Source organism: Schistocerca nitens, chromosome 10 (assembly GCF_023898315.1).
Source record: "Schistocerca nitens isolate TAMUIC-IGC-003100 chromosome 10, iqSchNite1.1, whole genome shotgun sequence".
In the NCBI taxonomy this organism is placed as follows: Eukaryota; Metazoa; Arthropoda; class Insecta; order Orthoptera; family Acrididae; genus Schistocerca; species Schistocerca nitens.
This window is the reverse complement of record NC_064623.1, coordinates 64,883,607-64,903,600: the sequence shown is the minus strand read 5'-3', so window position 1 is coordinate 64,903,600 and position 19,994 is coordinate 64,883,607. Positions and strand designations below refer to the sequence as shown.

General features: G+C 45.2%; 1 protein-coding gene across 1 annotated transcript in view; it reads right to left on the bottom strand.

The window, feature by feature from the left end:
* The window catches only part of LOC126210525 (retinol-binding protein pinta-like), a 312,949-nt gene that overhangs the window by 49,107 nt on the left and 243,848 nt on the right, over positions 1-19,994 (bottom strand). Inside the window, exon 3 of the mRNA XM_049939770.1 lies at positions 6,221-6,377. Coding sequence (XP_049795727.1) covers positions 6,221-6,377 — 157 coding nt within the window. The remainder of the gene's footprint in view (positions 1-6,220; positions 6,378-19,994) is intronic.

Below are 19,994 nucleotides of genomic sequence, written 5' to 3'. Positions count from 1 at the left end.
CTACATTTTCATCACTCGTTCTCGGCCGTCCAGAACTTTTCACTTTGCACAAACACCCATCCTCTGTAAACTGTTTATACCAACGTTTAATACACCACCTATCAGGAGGTTTAACACCATACTTCGTTCGAAATGCACGCTGAACAACTGTCGTCGATTCACTTCTGCCGTACTCAATAACACAAAAAGCTTTCTGTTGAGCGGTCGCCATCTTAGCATCAACTGACGCTGACGCCTACTCAACAGCGCCTCAAGCGAACAAATGTACAACTAAATAAAACTTTATAGCTCCCTTAATTCGCCGACAGATAGTGCTTAGCTCTGCCTTTTGTCGTTGCAGAGTTTTAAATTCCTATAGTTGTGGTATTCTTTTTGAATCACCCTGTACATTAAAAAAAACTTTCATGTCCTCTTTCACCCCTTACTGGAGGAATTTCGAAAAATCCAGAGTTTTTATCCTAAGTGGTTTTGGCTGAGCGATGATGAGTCACTGAGTTAGAGAGTCAGCCTTTTACTTATAGATATTGAGAAGTAACAGGGCACATCGTTGTTTGGAAACGTTTAGTAAATTAATGGCTGTAAGTGGTGGCTGCAAGTAGCCCAACATAGCCATTTCCATTCAATGATCGGTTCAGATGCAGCAAAAGATCAGGCCTTTCTATGTAAACACAGTCCACACCATTGACATTTTCCGTCCATGGCTTCGAGAACTCTCCATCTCACGAACCCTAACGTAAGCTCTTAGCAACTGAAATCTTCAGTCATTTGACCGCACTACGACGTTCAAGTCGTCTAGGGTCCAACCAATATCGTCACGACCCCTGGAGGGGTGCTGCAGTCGGTCGTCTGCTGCCACAGTCCATTAACGTGAAATTTCGCCGCTCTGACCTAACTTAACGCGTTCGTCGTACGTCCTACATTGAGTTCTGCGGTTGTTTCATGCAGTATTGCTTGTCTGTTAGCAGCGGCAACTCTACGCAACTGCTGCTACTCTTGGTCTTAAGTTGAGGCGGTCGTCCACTGCTTTGTCCGAGGTGAGAGGCTGTTCCTGAAACCTGCCATTCTCGACGCACTCTTGATACTGTGGACATCGGTGTACTGAATTCCCTAACGATTTCCGAAACTGAATGTCCCATGCGTCTAGCTCCAACTACCATACCGCGTTCAATGTCTGTTCATTCTCGTCGTGATGCCATAATGACGTCGATGGCTTCGCACTGCTTGCTTATTATTATTGTCATTAGATACACCTTGCAGTGGGATTGCACTAACCTTTTATACCTTGTGTATCGAATTCTACTGCCACATGTATATGTGTATGTCGCTATACCATGGCTTATGTCACCTTATTGAGTAAGTAGCAACAAGTGGGTAAGGGATCAGTGTGGCATTCGTGATTTTACGATGTTGTTGTTGTTGTTGTGGTCTTCAGTCCAGAGACTGGTTTGATGCACCTCCCCATGTTACTCTATCCTGTGCAAGCTTCTTCATTTCCCAGTACCTACTGCAACCTACATTCTTCTGAATCTGCTTAGTGTATTCACCTCTTGGTCTCCCTCTATGACTTTTACCTTCCACGCTCTTCAATACTAAATTGGTGATCCCCTGATGCCTCAGAACATGTCCTACCAACCGATCTCTACTTCTAGTCAAGTTGTGCCACAAATTTCTCTTCTCCCCAATTCTATTCAATATGTCCTCGTTAGTTATGTGGTCTACCCATCTAATCTTCAGCATTCTTCTGTTGCACCACATTTCGAAAGCCTCTATTCTCTTCTTGTCTAAACTATTTACCGTCCATGTTTCACTCCACACAACTACTTTCAGAAACGACTTTCTGACCCTTAAATCTATACTCGATGTTAACAAATTTCTCTTCTTCAGAAATGCTTTCCTTGCCATTGCCAATCTACATTTTATATTCCATCTACTTCGACCATCATCAGTGATTTTGCTCCCCAAATAGCAAAATTCATTTACTACTTTAAGTGTCTCATTTCCTAATCTAATTCCCTCACCTGATTTAATTCGACTAAATTCCATTAACCTCGTTTTGCTTTTGCTGATGTTCATCTTATATCCTCCTTTCAAGACACTGTCCATTCCATTCAATTGCCCTTCCAGGTCCTTTGCTGTGTCTGACAGAATTACAAAATCATCGGTGAACCTCAAAGTTTTTATTTCTTCTCCATGGATTTTAATTCTTACTCCTAATTTTTCTTTTGTTTCCTTTACTGCTTGCTCAATATACAGATTGAATAACATCGGGGATAGGCTACAACCCTGTCTCACTCCCTTCGCAGCCACTGCTTCCCATTCATGCCCTTCGACTCTTATAACAAATATCTGGTTTCTGTACAATTTGTAAATAGCCCTTCGCTCCCTGTATTTTACCCCTGCCATCTTACAGTCAACATTGTCAACAGCTTTCTCTAAGTCTACAAATGCGAGAAACGTAGGTTTGCCTTTCCTTAATCTAGCTTGTAAGATAAGTCGTAGGATCAGTATTGCCTCACGTGTTCCAACATTTCTACGGAATCCAAACTGATCTTCCCCGAGGTCTGTAAAGAATTGGCGTTAGTATTTTGCAGCCGTGACATTCTATTTTGATAGTTCGGTAATTTTCACATCTGTCAACACTTGCTTTCTTTGGGATTGGAATTATTATATTCTTCTGTCTTATATATCTTGCGCCCCACATGGTAGATTTCTGTCAGGGGCTGACTCTCTCAAGGCTATCAGTAGTTCTAATGGAATGTTGTCTACTCCCGGGGCCTTGTTTCGACTTAGATCTTTCAGTGCTCTGTCAAATTCTTCACGCAGTATCATATCTGCCATTTCATCTTCATCTACATGCTCTTTCATTTTCATAACATTGTCCTCAAGTACATCGCCTTCTATAGACCCTTTATATACTCCTTTCACCTTTTTGCTTTCCCTTCTTTGCTTAGAACTGGGTTTCTATCTGAGCTCTTGGTATTAATGCAAGTGGTTCTGTTTTCTCCAATGGTCTCTTTAATTTTCCTGTAGGCAGTATCTATCTTACTCCTAGTGATACGCGCCTCTACATCCTTACACCTGTCCTCCAGCCATCCCTGCTTAGCCATTTTGCACTTCCCGTCAATCTCAATTTTGGGACGTTAGTATTCCTTTTTGTCTGCTTCATTTACTGTATTTTTATATTTTCTCCTTTCATGAGTTAAATTCAATATGTCTTCTGTTACCCAAGGATTTCTACTAGCCTTCGTGATTTTACCTACTTGATCCTCTGCTGCCTTCACTATTTCATCTCTCAAAGGTACCCATTCTTCACCTGCTGCATTTCTTTCCCCCATTCTTGTCAATCGTTCCCTTATGCTCTCCCTGAAACTCTCCGTAACCTCTGGTTTTGTCAGTTTATCCAGGTCTCTCCTTAAATTCCCACCGATGTACATATGATGAATGTGGAACCGTGATCTATGGCGTCGATATTACCACATGCGTTCAGACAGGACCAACGCGCTGTTATTTTTTTCTTGGCTGCCAACGGGCAAAGAATGAAGAATGTGTATGGAGCAGCTTGTCCATCGGAAGCCAAGTTTTGCGCCGGTCGCTACTCGACACGTCCCCATATCGTGAATGTCTTAATGCAGAAGTTACGCCATTTCAAGTGGGAGACAATCGAGCAACCGTCCGACAGTCCTGATCTGTCCCCATGCAGTCATCATGCCTCCAGTCCCTTAAAACAAGACATGAGTGGTCGACGATTTCTGTCAGACGAGGATGTGGCAGCACACAGTTACGGTATTCTTCATGCAAACTTGCTGCGTTGCTGGGATCAATGCCTAAGTGCTCACTGGTATTTTCCTCGATTGCCTTACCGATTCTGAACTGTATGGTCTTCAGATGGAAACTTTTTGATGGCCCCTCTAACTTAATTGGGTCGCATAGAACAGAATTGAGCCGTGCGTGGCTCGTGTTCCCGCCGTCATGTATTTTACACCCTGTTTTTAACGTACTTCCACCTCACTATGTTGATTTAAATTACTACTGTCACTGAGTTGCTGCTTTGCCTGACCGTGAGCGGCGTTAGCAGCGCGTATCGATATATCCACTCTCCTAGTATCTTTGCTTGACTGCAATTACTTCCCGGTCGTTGTCTGTCGTAAGTGGAATACGGATCGCGAGTTTGGGCTGCCAGTCAGTTGGAATGTGTCTGGAGCGCAGTCCGGACTTGCCAGTCGGGGAGTTGCAGTGCGGCACTAGTGCAGTCGGGTTGGAGCTGTGAGGTCTGCGTCGACGTGGCTCGCCCGACCATTGCCGCCACGCATCACTTGAGCCGGGCCACGGTCTTGTTGGATCGTCGGTCGGTCGTCCTACCGGGCGACGCGTTTTGGCTCGCCGATCGTTCATGAATTGGCTGTGTGTGTGTGTGCATCGACACCCGATTTGTCTTCGTGTGTGCTTAGTTACTGTTGGGTATCATTCAGGTCTTCATGCAAGTGTTTGTCAGGTTGGGTGTGTATTTGGCGTTATTTCGACTGACGACTATTTTAGATGTTGACAGCATTCTGAGGGAGTCGGTCGGTTGCTGCGGACCAGGGAAGATATCTCCGCGTTGTCTGGGTCTGCTGGCGGTCCCTGCACAGTGTCGGAGCGTGTGAAGAGCTGTCCGATCTCTACGAGCTTCGTGGCTCACCGACAGAGGACGTCAAAGCTGAGTGGTGTTTTAAGTACCCAAGCCACGTCGTTTCGGTAGTACGCCGTTGGGGAGGTTTTCCTGTGAGTAACACCGTGTGTTTGTATTCCTGAAATTTAGCCGTCATGCTATGGAATTAACTATATTGGTTGACTACAATTCAAGTGCACCAGTGGAATATTCTGCCTTGTGGTCGTTAGTGTTTTGGTTACCTGTCGTGGCGACTAACGTAATTTCAGGTAGCGTCCTTTCCTCACCTGTTGCTGCTGTCCAAGATGGTGTGTAGTTTTGACAGCTTAATACATATTTCACTGAGGATACGTTTGAAACATTTTGTGTTTGAGTTCTCATGTACCGATTGGGAGCAAGCAACTCGTTTTGTCAATCGGTCCATGGCTGTTCCCTGGTTGGGTTCCGACGGATCAAGTGTAGCTGGGCTCACCACCTGTCTCACCTAAGTGAACGAGGGCAGACAGACCCCCTGGAGGCTTCTGAGTGCCGTTATCTTTATTGTCTTTCTCACCGGTATTTAATTGTCTGTCTATAATCTATCATAGTCAACGATTTAAAAAATGCTTAGTTTTACTGTATTTAATGTAAATTAAAGGCCTTCAGCTGTGTATACGTAAGTTTGAATTGCGGAAACTAGATATTTGCTGAAAGTTTATTGTCGTTGTGTTGTCTTTTCTTTTAGTGCGTTTCAACCACCTAAAACTTAAGATTTAGGGTTATAGTTTTTTTAAAAAAATTTTGAGAAATTAATTGTGGGCCTTCAGCTGCTTGGAACCTTATCTTAAAATTACCTTTCAAGCTTAAATATTGCGGCCTTCTGCCCTTAGAGGTTTATGGTATTTTTGAATTTTGGAAAATCAATTGCGGGCCTTCAGCCTCTTAAAATCTTATTCTTGAAGTTACCCTTTGAGCAAGAACATTGCGGCCTTCTGCCTTAGAAAGGTTATGGTAATCTATTTTAAAATCTTGAAAATTTTATTGCGAGCCTTCAGCCATTTGTATTGCATCTTGTTTATATTTATATATGTATATTAATTATTTTAATTGTAATTGCAACTGCGTGTCTTTAGTCACTTGAAATTGTTGATTTTTTTAAAGATTTCGTGTTTGGAGGCCTTCAGCCGTGAAAGATTTGGAGTTTGATGTGTTATTAAATTACAGTAAATTACAATTTTAAGATGAAACTGACCCCAACCTTATTTGGCCCTTTCCGCAGTCCTAATCACCTGTTCTTCCCAGCAGGTATAGCGGGCGTTTCAAGAATGATTCAGTAATCTGGGTTACACAAGAGAGGATAGCATTCTGGAGGAGAGAATTAACTAAAGGTCGTGTTGCACAACCGGAGAATGCTGCCAAGCGTAAGGTGGAAGGACAGTACGATGGGTGGTTGAATGGATGGTGTTCTCAGGATAGAATGGAAAATTAAATATATGAATGACGAAGTTCAACGTTCACCAAGGGTTGTAGTGGCCAAGAAGAGGAAAAAAGGCACGTGGTCAGGGTGCCGCACGTGCTGGCGGTGCTACTCACAGGTACTCGTTGGTGGCGACGTTGACGGGCAGCAGCGGGTCACGGTCGGTGAAGAGGTCGGGCATGTGGGTGCGCGCCGTGTACGCCGCGTCGATGGTGTTCTTGGCCGCCTCCAGCCGGTAGTGGCAGCTGTGCAGGAACAGCACCAGCTGCAGGTCTGCAACGGAAGATAAGGCGGGTCCAGGACGCAGCCAAGCAACTGTGCCGGCACCAATCCCAAAGTGAATCTGTCTTTTTTACTCATAGAAGGAGCTTTTTAATTTTATTTTAACGGTCCGAGATATCGAAAAACCCGCCGGGGTAGCCGAAAGCGCTAACGCCCTGCTTCCTGGACTCGTGTGGGCGCGCCGGCCCCTGATCGGATCCGCCCGGCGGATTAACGACGAGTGCCTACGTGCCAGCCAGCATGGATGTGGTTTTTAGGCGGTTTTCTACATCCCGCTAGGTGAATACCGGGCTGGTCCCCATGTTCCGCCTCAGTTACACGGCTCGCAGACGTCTGAACACGTTCGCACTATTCCATGGATTACACTCGACGCAGACAGTTGGCAGGAAGGGCATCCGGCCACCCATTAACCATTAACATGCCAAATCCGATTAACGATGGCAGACCCTATGTAACTGCGGGACAAGCCTCAAGTGATAAATACACTCCTGGAAATGGAAAAAAGAACACATTGACACCGGTGTGTCAGACCCACCATACTTGCTCCGGACACTGCGAGAGGGCTGTACAAGCAATGATCACACGCACGGCACAGCGGACACACCAGGAACCGCGGTGTTGGCCGTCGAATGGCGCTAGCTGCGCAGCATTTGTGCACCGCCGCCGTCAGTGTCAGCCAGTTTGCCGTGGCATACGGAGCTCCATCGCAGTGTTTAACACTGGTAGCATGCCGCGACAGCGTGGACGTGAACCGTATGTGCAGTTGACGGACTTTGAGCGAGGGCGTATAGTGGGCATGCGGGAGGCCGGGTGGACGTACGGCCGAATTGCTCAACACGTGGGGCGTGAGGTCTCCACAGTACATCGATGTTGTCGCCAGTGGTCGGCGGAAGGTGCACGTGCCCGTCGACCTGGGACCGGACCGCAGCGACGCACGGATGCACGCCAAGACCGTAGGATCCTACGCAGTGCCGTAGGGGACCGCACCGCCACTTCCCAGCAAATTAGGGACACTGTTGCTCCTGGGGTATCGGCGAGGACCATTCGCAACCGTCTCCATGAAGCTGGGCTACGGTCCCGCACACCGTTAGGCCGTCTTCCGCTCACGCCCCAACATCGTGCAGCCCGCCTCCAGTGGTGTCGCGACAGGCGTGAATGGAGGGACGAATGGAGACGTGTCGTCTTCAGCGATGAGAGTCGCTTCTGCCTTGGTGCCAATGATGGTCGTATGCGTGTTTGGCGCCGTGCAGGTGAGCGCCACAATCAGGACTGCATACGACCGAGGCACACAGGGCCAACACCCGGCATCATGGTGTGGGGAGCGATCTCCTACACTGGCCGTACACCACTGGTGATCGTCGAGGGGACACTGAATAGTGCACGGTACATCCAAACCGTCATCGAACCCATCGTTCTACCATTCCTAGATCGGCAAGGGAACTTGCTGTTCCAACAGGACAATGCACGTCCGCATGTATCCCGTGCCACCCAACGTGCTCTAGAAGGTGTAAGTCAACTACCCTGGCCAGGAAGATCTCCGGATCTGTCCCCCATTGAGCATGTTTGGGACTGGATGAAGCGTCGTCTCACGCGGTCTGCACGTCCAGCACGAACGCTGGTCCAACTGAGGCGCCAGGTGGATATGGCATGGCAAGCCGTTCCACAGGATTACATCCAGCATCTCTACGATCGTCTCCATGGGAGAATAGCAGCCTGCATTGCTGCGAAAGATGGATATACACTGTACTAGTGCCGACATTGTGCATGCTCTGTTGCCTGTGTCTATGTGCCTGTGGTTCTGTCAGTGTGATCATGTGATGTATCTGACCCCAGGAACGTGTCAATAAAGTTTCCCCTTCCTGGGACAATGAATTCACGGTGTTCTTATTTCAATTTCCAGGAGTGTAGATAGATCCGAGATATCGAAATAAGGTTCTCGACAGACGATAATAGCCATAGTGGGACGCATACCTTAAGTGTAGAATGACCTGATTTTTGACGGTAATAATTACGAAACGCCAGCCGCTGTGGTCGAGAGGTTCTAGGCGCTTTAGTCCGGAACCGCGATGCTGCTACGGTCGCAGGTTCGAATCCTGCCTCGGTCATGGATGTGTGTGATGTCCTTAAGTTAGTTAGGTGTTGTGTACATAGTTCCACGTAGTCAGCGCGTACACTACTTTCCCACTAGAACGCTCCCCGCTAAGCACAACAGCGCAGGCGCAGCGCTCGTCCGTCTCCGCACTACGAGATGGCACTGTCTTAGATTCAAATGGTTCAAATGGCTCTGAGCACTATGCGACTTAACTTCTGAGGTCATCAGTCGCCTAGAACTTAGAACTAATTAAACCGAACTAACCCAAGGACATCACACACATCCATGCCCGAGGCAGGATTCGAACCTGCGACCGTAGCGGTCGCTCGGCTCCAGACTGTAGCGCCTAGAACCGCACGACCAACTGTGTTAGAGACGGATCAAATTCTGCTTCCGCCGATCCGCGTATTAAAATGTAACGTGGCCAATGAGATTGCTGCTAACGTAGAACCTTTTCTCCTCGCGGATCACACTCGCGCAGTGATACCTGAACGCACGAGGTATTATAACGAGTGTACAGACCTCCGATTAGTCAGTCTGCATTAGTATGCATTAGTCTACAGTCAAGTTTCAGTCTGCGCCTAATAAGATTATCAAATTCCTGTACATAGCCATGAAGATAAATGAATAGACACTTTGTCAAGTATCAGAGATATGTGAGAATAAGATTAACGTACCAAGACCAAAGGAACTTCAGATTGTCAACTGTAAATAGCATCCAGAATCAAGTTAAGTAAGGTTTATGATTGTTATTATTTTAATAAATATATGTGAAAATTAATCAAGTTCTGTTTAAAGTTGGTCACCGTCAATCTGCTACTCTAATCGTGCAAGTGGCATTTCTATCGTCTGACCGAACGGCAGAAGATAAACACGCCACGATAAGACCACGAGACATATTGCTGACACTCGCCTACTTCGTTAGAGCAACAAGTCAAATAATCTGATGGTGTGTGTACCGAAGGTCTTACAGTACGCATACCACATTAGGTTTAAGTACTTCTAAGTTTAGAGGACTGATGACCTCAGATGTGAAATCACATAGTGCCTAGAGCCATTTTTGAATTACGAAAAACGGGATGTGCAGGCAAGGAAATGTGTGTTGTTTGAATGGAAGCGAGCTAGAGTTTCAGAGTATCGCTGTCAGACGTCAGCCAATACGTCTTTTCAGTTTGCAGACAGAAGTAAGATGGCGTCCGCTCAACAGCAGCCTTTTTCAGTGCTGCAGTTTGCAAAGAGAGAGTCAGTGATTTCGGTCAAGCGTATTTTTCCTGGACGTTTTGCCCCTTACCTGCCTGCACCCAAAAATATTCGTCGTTGGTGTCGGCAATCTGAAGAGACAGGATGCTTGTGTAAGGGTAAGAGTGCAGGTTGAACTCGGACAGGAAAACACAGTGGCTGGAATCAGGTATCTTCGGATACTGCGGAACTGGCTTTTCCAAAACTTCAGGAGGACTCCGATGACTTCATTTTCCAACAGAATGGAGCTCTACCGCACTGGCACAGCAACGTACGTTAGTTTCTCAGTGGCACTCTTCCTCAACACTGGGTAGGTCGCACGGTACTCTCAGAAACTACTCTGTACCCTTGGCCTCTAAGAACGCCAGACGTGACCCCATACGATTTTTTCTTGTTTGGATATCTGAAGGAAAGTGTGTCCATTTCCCCCAGAACTCGCGACATAGAACAAGTGAAGAAGAGAATAACAGCTACCATAACTTATGTAAATGCAGATACATTTTGTAAAGTTGATGAGGAACTTAGCTATCATCTAGATCAGGGCTTAACAACTGGCCGGTTTTGAGCGCGAGTACTCGCGTCTGCTCAGGCATGTGCTCGCGAGCAGGTGCAAGGTCGCGGAGTAGGGAGGGAGGGGAGGGAGGGGAAATGCGCGCGCACGTTTGAATAGAGCCGCTGCGTGCCTATTGAATTCGCGCCGACTGTGTAACGTTTAAAGTACTACGATCAGCTCTTAACAGTCACTTCGCTAGTTAAGAATCATGTGATGTCGCCGTTGTGTAACCCCAAACATGCTTTCGCAGTTCAACCCCCATTGGGAGGAATTGTATCTGTTTACAGAAAAAGATGGTGTTGCAAAATGTTTAGTATGTCACAAAACGCTGAATTCTTTTACGAAATTTAATTTGCAGCAACATTATATGTCGTACCACGCGGAAGACTACGGACGTGGAAAATGTGATTGACCAGATCGTGCACAGGAAGTTATTAAATTTAAAAGGAAGTTATCTGAAGAAGATCTGGACGACGAAGAAAAATCAACTGAGGCAGCTCTCAGAGTGGGTTACAAAATTGCTTTGCTTTTAGCAAAATCCCTGCGCCCCTTAACTGATGGCTATTTAATAAAAGAATGTTTGGTAGTTGCAGCGGAACATTTGTGTCCATCTCAAGTTGAACAGTATCGGATTGTGCCATTATCTAACATGACCATTATGCGTCGCATACAGGACATGGCAGACGACGTCCAGAGCCAGCTTGTAAACATCTGTAAAGATTTTATGGCGTATTCTCTAGCTCTGGACGAAAGTGTTGATATCACTGGAACAGCGCAGCTTGCCTCATTTATTAGAGGTGTTAATAGAGATCTTCAGGTGAGGGAGGAGCTCCTCGATGTAGTAGCCATCAAGAACACTACAACCGGAGGTGATATTTTAAGTAGTGTTGAGGAAAGTGTTGAAAATATAGGATTGTCGTGGAATTCTTTAGTTTCAGTGTCTACGGATGGTAGAGGCATACACTAAGCTAATAAAATTATGTGGCACCTGTACATTCTCCTTTATTTGTTTCATTTGCCGCAGTAATAATTCGTGAGTGATATCCCTGCAGGTGGCCGCGGATTTACATTGACTGGCGGCAGCTGTTGTGTGCCCCACGTGACTCTCCCCACTCTCCACTCTGGTCCGGTAGCGGGGGTAACGTGCTCGCGCTGCTCCGTGCTCGCGCCTTGCTGCTCACAGCTTGCTCCGCGAGCACGTATGTTGTGAAGCCCTGATCTAGATGTTACTCGAGCTGCTACTGGTGGACACACAGAGCATTTGTAATAGCGTAGCTAAAATTTAAAGGTTTTGCAATTCATCCCATGCTTGCAGTACGTTTCTGTCAATAAATACGGAGTTTTGTAATCAGGTCATTCTTTTTGAAACACCCTGTATTATACAAATGGATCTTTTTATGAGTGTATGGTTCATGTCATCTCCTTAACCAGTGGACCGATGTCAACTTGGTACGTATGTTCCTACTGTCACGCAAGAATTATTGTTCAGACGACATGACGTCATAATCAATGGGGTGCGCAGATTTAATACATTTATTCTTTACTCCTGAGACTCTTCTACAGCTGATTCAACTTCTAGAAATCCCTGATCACTGGCAGCGCTTTTCACAGCTTTCAACTGCGAAGCGCAAACTGCTGTAAGCGAAAACGATAGCTGTCTAAGGCGTTACCACAGAGACGTTTACAAAATGGCTTCTGAACATGTAATTAGAAATATTGTCGATAATCAATTTGTGGGTTAAATAAACATTACAGGGAATTTGTATTTTGCATGCTATGATTCTTAATTTAGATACTTAATTTGTACATTTGCACATATGCATATTTCTTTGCGCGACTGTTCCATAATTTCAATAGTATTTCCACCAAGTGGCAACGCAACACAACGACTATTCACGTTGGTGTGTAGAATATATGAGTCTGGCGATATACCATCTGACTTTCGGAAAAGCATCATCCACACAATTCCGAAGACGGCAAGAGCTGACAACTGCGAGAATTATCGCAGAATCAGCTTAACAGCTCATGCATCGAAGCTGCTTACAAGAATAATATACAGAAGAATGGAAAAGAAAATTGAGAATGCGCTAGGTGACGATCAGTTTGGCTTTAGGAAAAGTAAAGGCACGAGAGAGGCAATTCTGACGTTACGGCTAATAATGGAAGCAAGGCTAAAGAACAATCAAGACACTTTCATAGGATTTGTCGACCTCGAAAAAGCGTTCGACAATATAAAATGGTGCAAGCTGTTCGAGATTCTGAAAAAAGTAGGGGTAAGCTATAGAGAGAGACGGGTCATATACAATATGTACAACAACCAAGAGGGAATAATAAGAGTGGTCGATCAAGAACGAAGTGCTCGTATTAAGAAGGGTGTAAGACAAGGCCTTTCGCCCCTACTCTTCAATCTGTACATCGAGGAAGCAATGACGGAAATAAAAGAAAGGTTCAGGAGTGGAATTAAAATACAAGGTGAAAGGATATCAATGATACGATTCGCTGATGACATTGCTATCCTGAGTGAAAGTGAAGAAGATTTAAATGATCTGCTGAACGGAATGAATAGTCTAGTGAGTACACAGTATGGTTTGAGAGTAAATCGGAGAAAGACGAAGGTAATGAGAAGTAGCAGAAATAAGAACAGCGAGAAACTTAATATCAGGATTTATGGTCACGAAGTCAATGAAGTTAAGGAGTTCTGCTACCTAGGCAGTAAAATAACCAATGACGGACGGAGCAAGGAGGACATCAAAAGCAGACTCGCTATGGCAAAAAAGGCATTTCTGGCCAAGAGAAGTCTACTAATATCAAATACCGGCCTTAATTTGAGGAAGAAATTTCTGAGGATGTACGTCTGGAGTACAGCACTGTATGGTAGTGAAACATGGACTGTGGGAAAACCCGAACAGAAGAGAATCGAAGCATTTGAGATGTGGTGCTATAGACGAATGTTGAGAATTAGGTGGACTGATAAGGTAAGGCATGAGGAGGTTCTACGCAGAATCGGAGAGTAAAGGAATATGTGGAAAACACTGATAAGGAGAAGTGACAGGATGATAGGACATCTGCTAAGACACGAGGGAATGACTTCCATGGTACTAGAGGGAGCTGTAGAGGGCAAAAACTGTAGAGGAAGACAGAGATTGGAATACGTCAAGCAAATAATTGAGGACATAGGTTGCAAGTGCTACTCTGAGATGAAAGGGTAGCACAGGAAAGGAATTCGTGGCGGGCCGCATCAAACCAGTCAGTAGACTGGTGACCAAAAAAAAAAAAAATTTCCACCAGCACATGGAAATTAATTTTTTCTATAGTACATTTCAAACACAGTCCGTTTTTTGTTTTCGTGTCTAATACAAACTGAGCGAAAAGAAAACCCAGGTGTCGCCACGCGTATCAGCTAATTTTTTTATAAAGAATGGAAACGAAACGATAACTGTTTACAATGTACCACAGCGGAGCAGAGCAAGTCGAGACCAACTGTTCGATGTACGATACTTGTGGCCTATCAGATCGGGAAGCTACCTTTTAGTCGCCTACGAACCTTACCGAAGCTACAGTGGGTGCGTCCCGTGGGAGGTTTTCTATATTCTCTCTCTCCCCTCGCGCATACTATTAGCGCTGGAGAAAAAACATGAGTACGCCCTTGGTCGTACGAAATTTAATGCAGTTTACTTTTGTTCTGGGATACGTTTTCACTATATGCCGCTGTTTTCGAGTTATTCGGAAAAATGGTACAAAAATGACCTCCAAAGGCAACCGTAGCTCCAAACTCACCTCTCACCGATCAGGGTTTTTAATATTTTCTTCACAGCAATCCTTCCTACCTCTGCACAAAATTTCCGGCTACAAGAGTTATCTTCCATACTCGACTCATTCTGGTTATTACCGACTGTCCTTAATCGTGCACTTATAAATTGTAAAAGTGACGTTTGTGTAAAATTTACCTCACAATTTTACGAATTTTAACAGCATAAAATTCACAAATTAAATATTGTTGTTTGTATGGTTTTCTTACTACAAGATCGCTGTGCTTGTAGGGCTTAAGCCTTGACTCAATTGTAAATATAACTAGTTTTTGCAAGATGTTCACAGAAGTATTTTTCTGTCATTACCCTTAAATTAATAATGTTACCAAAACAGTCAACTAAGCTGACGGCATAATGAAGACTAAAAAAGCCGAATATGGACGGTAATTGGCATAGTCGCAAATTTTTAGAGTTAGGAGGGAGCGCCATAAACAATAGGCTCTAAATTTTAACCAGTAGGGAGCGAGTGTGGACGTGGGCGTATACGAGGGTAAGTCAACTAAAAACCTTAAATATTTTTTTAAATATTATTTACTGTGCAGAAGTGGTACAAAGCTGTATCACTTTTCAACATAATCTCCCCCACGCTAAATGCAAGTCCTCCAGCGCTTACAAAGTGTACAAATTACTTTAGAAGAAAATTATTTTGGTAGTCCGCTCAACCACTCATGCACCCCGTGGCGTACCTGTTCATCAGAACGGAACTTCTTTCCTCCCATTGCTTCTTTGAGTGGTCCAAACGTATGGAAATCACTTGGGGCAAGGTCTGCTGAGTATGATCGATGAGGAAGACACTCAAAATGCAGGTCTGTGATTGTTGCAACTGTTGTACGGGCAATGTGGCACCTTGCATTGTCATGTTGCAAAAGGACACCTGCTGACAACACTCCACGTCGCTTTGATTTGATTGCAGGCCGCAGATGATTTTTTTAGGAGATCTGAGTTTGATGCACTGGTGACAGTGGTCCCTCTAGGCGTGTAATTCTCCAAAATGACGCCTTTTTCGTCCCAAAAGAGATTCAGCATAACCTTCCCTGTTGATGGTTCTGTTCGAAACTTCTTTCGTTTTGGTGATGAGGAATGGCGCCATTCCTTGCTCGCTCTCTTCGTTTCCGGTTGGTGGAAGTGAGACCAGGTTTCGTCCCCAGTAACGATTCTTGCAAGGAAGAAATCACCTTCTCTTTGAAAGCCCCGAAGAAGTTCTTCAGAAGCACGTCGTTCTCTTATTTCAGGAGTCAGCTGCGGTGGCACTCATCTTGCAGAAACTTTGTGAACCTGGAGCATATCATGCACATTGTGGTGTGCTGACCCCTGTCTAATCAGTAAACATGCTGCAATGTCATTCAGTGTCACTCGGCGGTTTTCCTTCACTATGGCTTCAACTGCTGCAATGTTCTGTGGAGTCACAACTCGTTGTGCCTGACCTGGACGAGGAGCATCTTCCACTGAAGTCACACCATTTGCGAACTTCCTACTCCATTCGTAGACTTGCTGCTGTGAGAAACATGCATCACCGTACTAAACCTTCATTCGTCGATGATTTTCAATAGGTTTCACACCTTCACTAAGCAGAAACCGAATAACAGAACGCTGTTCTTCCCTGGTGCAAGTCGCAAGTGGGGCGGCCATCTTTATACTGATACTGCGACGGTAAGTGTGCATCTGCACTATGCTGCCACCTACAGGCCATTCTGTAGGCTGTTTGTAGCACGCTTACCAACTTACAGGATAATGGCGCGAAATTTCGATTTGTTATTACAAATTTAAGGAAACATCCCCCAGGCTGTGGTTAACCCATGTCTCCGCAATATCCTTTCTTTCAGGAGTGCTAGCTCTGCAAGGTTCGCAGGAGAGCTTCTGTAAAGTTTGGAAGGTAGGAGACGAGATACCGGCAGAAGTAAAGCTGTGACACCGGGCGTGAGTCGTGCTTCGGTAGCTCAGTTGGTAGAGCACTTGCCCGCGAAAGGCAAGGTCCCGAGTTCGAGTCTCGGTCGGGCACTCAGTTTTAATCTGCCAGGAAGTTTCAAATTTAAGGTTTTCATTTGACTCACCCTCGTAATTCAAGGAAATTTTTGTACGTTTTTCTCGAATAACTCGTAGACCGCTGCCTGTAGCGAAAACAGACCCCAGGCCAAAATTAAGGCGCGTTAAATTTCCTACGAAAATGGTCTTATTAATTTTTTTCTCTACGCCTAACAGTTTGAGAGGGAGACTACACTGAAAGTCTAGTGCGAGACGCATGATCTGTATTCTCGGTGGTTTTTGTAGACGAGTTCGAGGTTGCTTAGCGGCTTGACAGTTACCAGCGCACCGTATCAGACTGTTCGTCTCGCCTTCCTCTATATCCCTGTGGTAGACTATAAACAGTTATCGTTTACACGTTGTATGCTTTACAACTTAAAGAACGGCAGGACGAAGCTACAAAATGTTGCTGTAATGTGTGGTCATTGATCGACAACCAGTTTCGGTCAAGCGGCAGCCCTCAAGTCGCGATTCTCAATAGTGAAACACAACTAGGAGATGGCGTTTTTGTGCGGCCAAGCAGACGGAGACGATCGAGAGTCAGCACGGCAATAACAAAACAAGTACCCGCACAGTCAACAAACGTTTCGAACAACATTTCAAGCCCTTTTTGGTCATTTGTGTGACCATGGTTCCTTTCAGATAGACAAACGCGCGGAGAGGTGGCGGACTGCGCATTCATCACCGGGTTCTACAAGATACTGAGACGAACTCTAGTACAAGCTCCAGGAAAATGCCCCAGCAATATAAGCCGAAGTGCGATTATGGGCGTCCTGCATGACAACCGCTACTATCCTTATACCTGCAACGGGTGCAAGGGTTATCACCAGCGGATTTCCCTCTACGGTACGGATTTTGTCGATGGTTTTTGTACCAACCATCTACACCTACATCACGCTTTGCAAGCCACCTAATGGAGAGCACTTTCGGTACCACTATCTGATACGAGGTGTATTCAAGTTCTAAGGCCTCCCATTTTTTTTCTAATTAACTACTCACCCGAAATCGATGAAACTGGCGTTACTTCTCGACGTAATCGCCCTGCAGACGTACACATTTTTCACAACGCCGACGCCATGATTCCATGGCAGCAGCGAAGGCTTCTTTAGGAGTCTGTTTTGACTACTGGAAAATCGCGGAGGCAATAGCAGCACGGCTGGTGAATGTGCGGCCACGGAGAGTGTCTTTCATTGTTGGCAAAAGCCAAAATTCACTAGGAGCCAGGTCAGGTGAGTAGGGAGCATGAGGAATCACTTCAAAGTTGTTATCACGAAGAAACTGTTGCGTAACGTTAGATCGATGTGCGGGTGCGTTGTCTTGGTGAAACAGCACACGCGCAGCCCTTCCCGGACGTTTTTGTTGCAGTGCACGAAGGAATTTGTTCTTCGAAACATTTTCCTAGGATGCACCTGTTACCGTAGTGCCCTTTGGAACGCAATGGGTAAGGATTACGCCCTCGCTGTCCCAGAACATGGACACCATCATTTTTTCAGCACTGGCGGTTACCCGAAATTTTTTTGGTGGCGGTGAATCTGTGTGCTTCCATTGAGCTGACTGGCGCTTTGTTTCTGGATTGAAAAATGGCATCCACGTCTCATCCATTGTCACAACCGACGAAAAGAAAGTCCCATTCGTGCTGTCGTTGCGCGTCAACATTGCTTGGCAACGTGCCACCCGGGCAGCCGTGTGGTCGTCCGTCAGCATTCGTGGCACCCACCTAGATGACACTTTTCGCATTTTCAGGTCGTCATGCAGGATTGTGTGCACAGAACCCACAGAAATGCCAGCTCTGGAGGCGATCTGTTCAACAGTCATTCGGCGATCCCCCGAAACAATTCTCTCCACTTTCTCGATCATGTCGTCAGACCGGCTTGTGCGAGTCCGAGGTTGTTTCGGTTTGTTGTCACACGATGTTCTGCCTTCATTAAACTGTCGCACCCACGAACGCACTTTTGACACATCCATAACTCCATCACCACATGTCTCCTTCGACTGTCGATGAATTTCAATTGGTTTCACACCACGCAAAATCAGAAAACGAATGATTGCTCGCTGTTCAAGTAATGAAAACGTCACCATTTTAAGTATTTAAAACAGTTCTCATTCTCGCCGCTGGCGGTAAAATTCCATCTGCCGTACGGTGCTGCCATCTCTGGTACGTATTGACAATGAACGCGGCCTCATTTTAAAACAATGCGCATGTTTCTATCTCTTTCCAGTCTGGAGAAAGAAAATCGGAGGCCTTAGAACTTGAATGCACCTCGTACCTCCAACCCTGTTCCACTCGCGAATAGTGCGTGGGAAGAGTGATTGTCGGTAAGCCCCTGTATTGGCTACAATTTCTTGAATTTTCTCCTCGTGGTCAATACGCGAGACGTATGTGGAGGGGGGGGGGGGGGAAGTAATATATTGTCTGACTCCTCCTGAAAAGTGCTGTCCCGAATGTTCAACAGTAAATCTGTCTCTGATGCTCAACGTCTCTGTTGTAACGTCTGCCAGTGGAATTTGTTTAGCTTCTCCGTAACGCTCTCTCGCCAGCTAAACGATCCCGTACATGAGCCCACTCGAAGTGTAAATGGTTGCGAAAGCATACGGGACCTTTTAGCAACAAATAATACTGGACAAATAGTATTGTGACGAATACAGGGATTACCGACCACAAGGCAGTTGCTGCTAGGCTGAATACCGTAACACCCGCAACCATAAAAAAGAAACGCAATTTAAAAAAGCTGATAAAAATGCTCTTAACGCCTTTTTAAGAGACAGTCTTCACTCCTTCCGATCTGATCATATAAGTATACAAAAGTTGTGGACTGTTTTCAAAGAGACAGTGTCGACAGCAATAGAGAGATTTATACCACATAAATTAATAAGCGATGGTACTGATCCCCCATGGTATACAAAACGAGTCAGATCGTTGTTGCAGAAGCAACTAAAAAAGCATGCCAAATTTAAAAGAACGCAAAATCCCCAAGATTGGGAAAGTTTTACAGAAGTTCTAAATATAGCGCGTACTTCAATGCGAGATGCTTTTAATAAGTTCCACAACGAAATTCTGTCCCGAAATCTGGCAGAAAACCCAAAGAGATTCTGGTCACACATAAAGCACACCAGTGGCAAGACGCAATCAATTCCTTCACTGCGCGATACCAACGGTGAAGTCACTGATAACAGTGCCACTAAAGTACAGTTATTAAACACGGTTTTCCGAAACTCCTTTACCAAAGAAGACGAAGTAAATATTCCTGAATTCCAATCAAGAACAATTGCCAAGATGAGAAACATAAAAGTAGATATCCTCGGTGTAAAAAAGCAGCTTAAATCACTTAATAAAGGCAAGGCCTCCGGTCCAGATTGTATACCAGTCAGGTTCCTCTCAGAGTATGCTGAGAAAATAGCTACATATTTAGTTATTATATACAACCACTCGCTCACAGGTAGATCCGTACCTAAAGACTGGAAAATTGCTCAAGTCACACCAATACCCAAGAAGGTAAGTAGGAGTAATCCACTGAATTACAGGCCTATATCACTAACGTCGATCTGCAGTACGTTTTTTGAACATATTCTGTATTCGAACATTATGGAGTACCTCGAAGAAAACGATTTATTGGCACATAGTCAGCACGGATTCAGAAAATATCGTTCTTGTGAGACACAACTAGCTCTTTATACTCATGAAGTAATAAGTGTTATTGACAGGGGATGTGAAACTGCTTCCATATTTTTATATTTCCAGAAGCCTTTCAACACCGTTCCTCACAAGCGTCTTCTAACCAAACTGTGTGCCTACAGAGTATCGCCTCATTTGTGCGACTGGAGTCGTGATTTCCTGTCAGAAACTTCACAGTTCGTAGTAATAGACGGAAAGTCATCGAGTAAAACAGAAGTAA